Source organism: Equus caballus, chromosome 3 (genome assembly GCF_041296265.1).
Source record: "Equus caballus isolate H_3958 breed thoroughbred chromosome 3, TB-T2T, whole genome shotgun sequence".
Taxonomy (NCBI): Eukaryota; Metazoa; Chordata; class Mammalia; order Perissodactyla; family Equidae; genus Equus; species Equus caballus.
This window is the reverse complement of record NC_091686.1, coordinates 122,519,834-122,526,204: the sequence shown is the minus strand read 5'-3', so window position 1 is coordinate 122,526,204 and position 6,371 is coordinate 122,519,834. Positions and strand designations below refer to the sequence as shown.

The following is a 6,371-nucleotide window of genomic DNA, read 5'->3' as shown; positions in this document are numbered from 1 at the left end:
GAGGCGCCTCTGCTAAGACAGCAGTGCTCTCCCGTGAGGCCCGCGGAGCCCTTCCCCAGCAGAGGAGAGAGACGAAGCCCCCACACCGCGAACATTTCAGGCATCACTGGGCGGGGGGGGAGGGGGGCTCTTATCCCTCCCTGCACACCCTCCTAGTACCAGGGGCATCCCACTCCTTCCTGCAGCCACAGGACTGCCCCCCCCCCCCCACCTGAGGATGCAGGGAGAGCTGCCCGCCAGCCTGGGCGCGTTTCTGAACCGCTCGGAGGGAAGGTCCTCTCCCTCATCCCAGCGAGAAAGGCCAGGCCTGGGAACTCCAACCTCCTCCCCAGGGCCTGTCTGCCACAGACCTCAGGGTGCCTGGAGGCGGGGACCAGCGCAGACAGGGGAATGAATGCACAGAAACGTGGGACGGGGGTAAGCGGGGGTTACCCCAACAGCTCACCCCTAAGCCAGCAGGAATGAGGCACCCACGCAAAGCCGCGCGTCATCCGGGCAATTCAGTTTTGGGTGTTTATCAGAGGCAACGATTTCGAACATCCCCCCACCCTTTAAAAGCAGGGCCACAGAGCATAAAAATTCAACTTCAGTAATTGCCAACAAGGGTGCAGAGCTTGGGAGCCTGCCCAAGGCTTCCACTGGCACGGCCGTCATGATGCATGCTCCAGCAGCGCTTGGAAGCGGGCAGAGGAGGGGACTGAGGACGGGGGTGGGGAAGTGGCGCTCCGCCTTGGAGCACCCAACAGAGATCATCGGAACCGGACCCGCGCTCAGGAGGACCGCTGCGCGCCCAGGCAGCGTCGCATCCTCCGCCAGGATGCGAGAGGCAGGCTCTCCAATCAGGCCGCGGACCCCGAGCCGGCCGGTGCTGCGCGCGAGTGTGCGTGCCCGCGTGTGCGTGTGCCCGGGGGAGGCGAGGAGGCTCCCGTATTAGAAAGAGCAGGCTTCTGGAACTCACCGCCCAGGCCAGCCGGCACTCAGCCCCGTCCCGCAGGCGGCAGTCGGCCCTGGAGGGGGCGCCCTCGCCGAGCGCGCGTGCCCTGCGCCACCGCCCCGGACTCCTCCCCAGCGCCGCGCCGGCAGGTTCGCCGAGGCGGCCGCGGGCTCCGGCTCCCGGGCCGGCTCCCCCCGGGCCGGCGGCGCTGGCCTGCCCGCCAGGCCGCCCCCGCCCGCCCGCGCCCCGCCCCGCGCGCCCGCCCCGCTGCGCAACTCTACCCAAGTTGGAAGCCAAGCCCGAGCGGCTGCACTCGCGCCGAGCGCACGGCGGCGGCGGCGGCGGCGCCGGCGCCGGCGAAGGAGGAAGAGGCGGTGGCAGCGGCGGCGGCGCAGCTCGGGCGAGCGAAGCAGGCGGGGCAGGCGAGGCGGCGCTCGCACGGCCGAGCGCGGACCGCGGGGGGCGCCCGCGCCGGGAGCAGCAGGAGGAGGACGCGCGGCGGCGCCGGCGCCCTGCCCGGGAAAGTAAAGTTGGAGCGGGAGGCAGCGCGCGGGCGCGGGGGCCCGAAGGAGCGGCGGCCCGCGCCCCAGCGCGCCGAGCCCTAGCCGGCCGGATGGGAGGCGGAGCGCCCGGGCCGCCGCCGCCGCCTGCAGCCTGCGCCCCGGCCGGGCGCCTGGGCCGCGGGGCCGCTCGGTCACGCCCGCTCGGGTGCCGCGTCGCCGTGGGCTCGCGGCCGGGGCGCTCCCCGTGAACCGGGCCGAGGGCGGGGCCGCGCGAGGACCCCGGGACCTGCCCCCTCCCCCCCGCCGCCGCGTCGCCGCTCGCTCCGGGCGCCTCCTGCTCTGCACTTACGCGCGCAGCAGCTGCGAGGAGCCCGGCAGCCACGCTCCCCGGTGCGCCGCTCGCCCGCCGAGCCACGGCCGAGTGCCGGCTGCGAGGCGCCGCAGTCCCTGGCGGGCGCGCCCAAGGAGCAGGCGGCGATGCAGGCGGCGATGCGGGCGCCGACCCGGGCTGGGGGGCGCCCGAGCTGCCGCGGCTGCGCCCGGGCTCCAGGCAGGACCGCGTAGCTCGCGGGAGGACCATGGCGTCCCCGGCGCTGGCGGCGGCGCTGACGGCGGCGGCGGCGGCGGCGGGCCCCAACGCGAGCGGCGCCGGAGAGGCCAACGCCTCGGGGGCTGCCTGGGGGCCGCCCCCCGGCCAGTACTCGGCGGGTGCCGTGGCAGGGCTGGCGGCCGTGGTGGGCTTCCTCATCGTCTTCACCGTGGTGGGCAACGTGCTAGTGGTGATCGCCGTGCTGACCAGCCGGGCGCTGCGTGCGCCGCAGAACCTCTTCTTGGTGTCACTGGCCTCGGCTGACATCCTGGTGGCCACGCTGGTTATGCCCTTCTCGCTGGCCAATGAGCTCATGGCCTACTGGTACTTTGGGCAGGTGTGGTGCGGCGTGTACCTGGCGCTAGACGTGCTCTTCTGCACCTCGTCCATCGTGCACCTGTGCGCCATCAGCCTGGACCGATACTGGTCCGTGACGCAGGCCGTTGAGTACAACCTGAAGCGCACGCCGCGCCGCGTCAAGGCCACCATCGTGGCCGTGTGGCTCATCTCAGCCGTTATCTCCTTCCCGCCGCTCGTCTCGCTCTACCGCCAGCCCGATGGCGCCGCCTACCCGCAGTGCGGCCTCAACGACGAGACCTGGTACATCCTGTCCTCCTGCATGGTCTCCTTCTTCGCGCCGTGCCTCATCATGGGCCTGGTCTACGCGCGCATCTACCGCGTGGCCAAGCTGCGCACGCGCACACTCAGCGAGAAGCGCACGCCTGGGGGCCCCGACGGCGCGTCCCCGACGACGGAGAACGGGCTGGGCGCGGCGGCGAGCGCGGGCGAGAACGGGCACTGCGCGCCCCCGCGTCCCCCGCGCGCCGACGTGGAGCCCGAGGACAGCAGCGCGGCGGCCGAGAGGCGGCGGCGCAGGGGCGCGCTGCGGCGGGGCGGGCGGCGGCGCGCGGGCGGCGAGGGGGACGCGGGCGGCGCCGAGGAGCTGGGGCCGGGAGCGGCTGAGCCCGGCGCGCTGACCGCCGCCAGGTCCCCGGGCCCCAGCGGGCGCCTGTCGCGCGCTAGCTCGCGCTCCGTCGAGTTCTTCCTGTCGCGCCGGCGCCGGGCGCGCAGCAGCGTGTGCCGCCGCAAGGTGGCCCAGGCGCGCGAGAAGCGCTTCACCTTCGTGCTGGCGGTGGTCATGGGCGTGTTCGTGCTCTGCTGGTTCCCCTTCTTCTTCACCTACAGCCTGTACGGCATCTGCCGCGAGGCCTGCCAGGTGCCCGGCCCGCTCTTCAAGTTCTTTTTCTGGATCGGCTACTGCAACAGCTCGCTCAACCCGGTCATCTACACCGTATTCAACCAGGACTTCCGGCGCTCCTTCAAGCACATCCTCTTCCGACGGAGGAGAAGGGGCTTCAGGCAGTGACCCGCGCGCCCCCCCTCGCGCGGAGACCTGGACAGCTCCGGGCGGAGGGGCGGGCTGGTGTGGCCCCCCCAGGAGAAAGTGAGAGGGCAGCTAGGGGTGCAAGGACCTAGGGATGGATTGGCCTCCAGGGCGCAGGGGAGGGTGGACAGCAGGCCAGGAGCATGAGCTTAGAGACCGCAGTGCCTCGGGGGAGGGGGCAGGAGAGAGGGGAGATCCCTCTGCCTTCCCATCTCAGCAAGGGCCTGCTTCTGGGGCTCCGGACCTGCATCCAGCTCCGGGGGCCCTGTCAGGGTGTGGCTGTGAGGTCGAGGTCGTAGACAGCAGTGGCGTATGCAACCCCCAAGTGGGGGAGCAAGGAGCCCCCCGAAACACGCACCACCGCCCCGGACCGCATCTGAGCAAGGGCTGACTTCCCCGGGACCAGCGGGGGTGGCTGTCTGGGGGGAAGGAAAGAGCGCTGACAATCTTTGGTTACTGCAAGTATTAAATGTTTGCCAAAAATGACAGCCAAACAACCAAACTATTTTATAAATAAACCTTTGTAATCTAAGTGTTGGGTGCAGCAGACAGTCCTTCAGCGGCTGGGCAGGGGGCGCCTTCCAGACGCTCACCCTGCCTGACCTCCTGCCAGGGGTGGAAGGAGGGCACTCTAGTGCACCAGACTCCAGCCAACCCCTCCCCCCCTTGCATGAGAAGGAGGGGGTCTTTTTTTAAAGCAAAATGTTTTACATAATACAAAATATATACTCAAAATTCTTGTGCTGTAACCGGCTAGGAGGCAAAAGAAATCAAGAGCCCTCAAATTTACATCCTGGAGAACTGTCCTCCCTTCTTCCCCATCCTGCCCCCTCCCCATCCTTACCCGCCTGGCAGGAAGCCCCCTCCTCAGCTGGGGAAGGCGGGGCTCTCACTGCCCAGGCGGCAGTTCTGTCCTCCAGTCCTTTGGGCCAGCCGGTGCCTCTCAGCCTGGGGTGGGCTTGCCACTGTGGAGGAGATAGAGCAGCTGAGACCCGCCCCACCAACGGGTTGGGTGGAGACAAGGTCAAAAGCACGCCCCCAGACCCTTATTCCAGACCAGAGGCCTTTACCAGTTTCTTACTGTTTTTGAGTATGAGGCTCAAAAGCAGTGGCTGGGGAGGGGGCTGGAGCCTGCCCCCTGGTCCCCAACTCCCACCTGCCCAGGGCGGCCCAGCCTTGCCCCAGCTCAGCTCTCTCCCGTGTCCATGCTCACCCCACACTCAGGCTTCCAGCCCGCACCATGGCGCCCAGGAGCTCTGCAGAGCTGGGGCGGCTGGGTGGGAGCAGGACCCAAGTACTGCAAGGAGGGCAGAGGTCCCCCCCTAATCACACAGGCACACGCACAGACATGCACGCGAATGAGCTTGGCGGGCTGGAGGGGCTCGTGCTGGGGGTCCCTGCTGTGACCATCCAGTTCTCCTGTCCCTCCCTCTGGGGGCCCCTCGGCCTTTCCATATGTACGTCCCCCACCCTGGCCCCTGCCTGGCAGCCCGGCTCTCTCCTGGGTCGCTGCCCATCTGTCCTTGTCTGTCCCGGGGAGGGGTCAGCCCTGGTCCTGCCTTTCGTCCCCAAGTCCCTATCCTCCAAATCATGAGGCAGACAGGCCCCTCCCCTGGTCTGACTTTCCAGGGCTGACTCTTGGGAAAGAACCCCTCCACGGCAGCTGCCCAGCCTCATCACCGTGAGTTATGGGTCCTCAGGACACTCCAACCCAGAAGAGCTCTCCTGGAGGGTCCACACTGAGTCACCTGTAGGCTCTCCCAGCTGCTGTGTTCAGGCTCAGTGGTCGGTGGGGAAGTCAAGACCCAGGGATGGTGGGGAGAGAGGGGTGGAAACAGCTGGCCAAGCCCGGTTGGAACATCTCTGACCTCCCACTACCAGGCAGGGGCCAGGACAGGGTGTCCGTGTTGTAGGCCCTGCTCTGTTGCAGGATTGCTGAGCCAGCTCAGACAAACGCCTGCCCTCTCTGGACTTCAGTACTCCTCTTGTGAAGTGGGGGGATTGCTGGACGCTCAGGCCCTGCCAGGCCTGACAATCTGTATTCCAATCTGCCAGCCAAGTCTGGGGCCCAGGAGGGTGACCTTCTCTTGGAGGTGGCATGGCTGACACTGGTCCTGCCTCTGAGCTGCAGGGCCTCCTCGTGCAGTGGGGTCCCCCCACCCCCCGCCAGGGCTCCTGGGGGATGAGCTCTGAGTGTGTCACAGCAGCACGTAGCCTGGCCCACGGCCCAGGGAAGAATGTCAGCACGCACACCCTCCTCCGTCCCTTCCTAGTCCCGAGAACTGCACCTTCCAGCATGGTCAGCGGGGCTGCAGGCGCCGGTGCCTAATACCCCATTCAGCCGCCAGATGTTCCCCGCTTGATCGTAATTGCTGCCTGGAGAGCCATTCTTCTCAGCTGGATAAACAGAGACAGACCCTCTCTTCTCACCCAGCCCTGTGCAGGGAGCTGGCCCGAGCCTTACTCCCAATCTCACTGCCTGCATGGGTGAGGTGGGGGTGCTGACACCCCCTGAGGTGTCCATGAGCATCAACTGCTCCCAGCGCGGTCTGGAGCTGTCCTTCGGGGGGATTTCTCTGGTGTACAGAGGAGGGGCTCAGACCTCTGTCCACCTGTCCACTGCTTGTCCAGCAGGTCCGTCCTCCGCAGCCTGCTCATTCACCCAGTGGCTCTCCTCTCTTATGGGCATTTCACCTCTACTCCACAGTCAGTGCCAGGCGCATTGCCACGCCCAGTCTGTGGCTGAGGAAACTGAGGCCCAGAGTTGACCGTCCAATCCAGGATCCACAAGTATTGAAGGCAGAGCCGCCCGTGAACCCAGAAACACCCGGCTTTGGGAAGCGTGTGTCCCCAGCACCCCAGCTCTGGCCCTGTGAACATGGGCGTTCTCCAGGCCTCGCAGCTGGAGCAGCATTCTGCACCGCTGCCTTCCTGCCCGAGGCTTCCCCTTGGGCTCTGGGG

At 67.8% G+C, this 6,371-nt stretch overlaps 1 protein-coding gene across 1 annotated transcript; it reads left to right on the top strand.

Annotated features, from left to right (window-relative positions):
- Positions 1 to 2,015: 2,015 nt before the first annotated feature.
- ADRA2C (adrenoceptor alpha 2C) lies at positions 2,016 to 3,942 on the top strand. Its single transcript, XM_023638453.2, has one exon. It carries the CDS (start codon positions 2,016 to 2,018, stop codon positions 3,390 to 3,392), a length of 1,377 nt encoding a protein of 458 aa, XP_023494221.1. The 3' UTR covers positions 3,393 to 3,942.
- Positions 3,943 to 6,371: the final 2,429 nt, after the last annotated feature.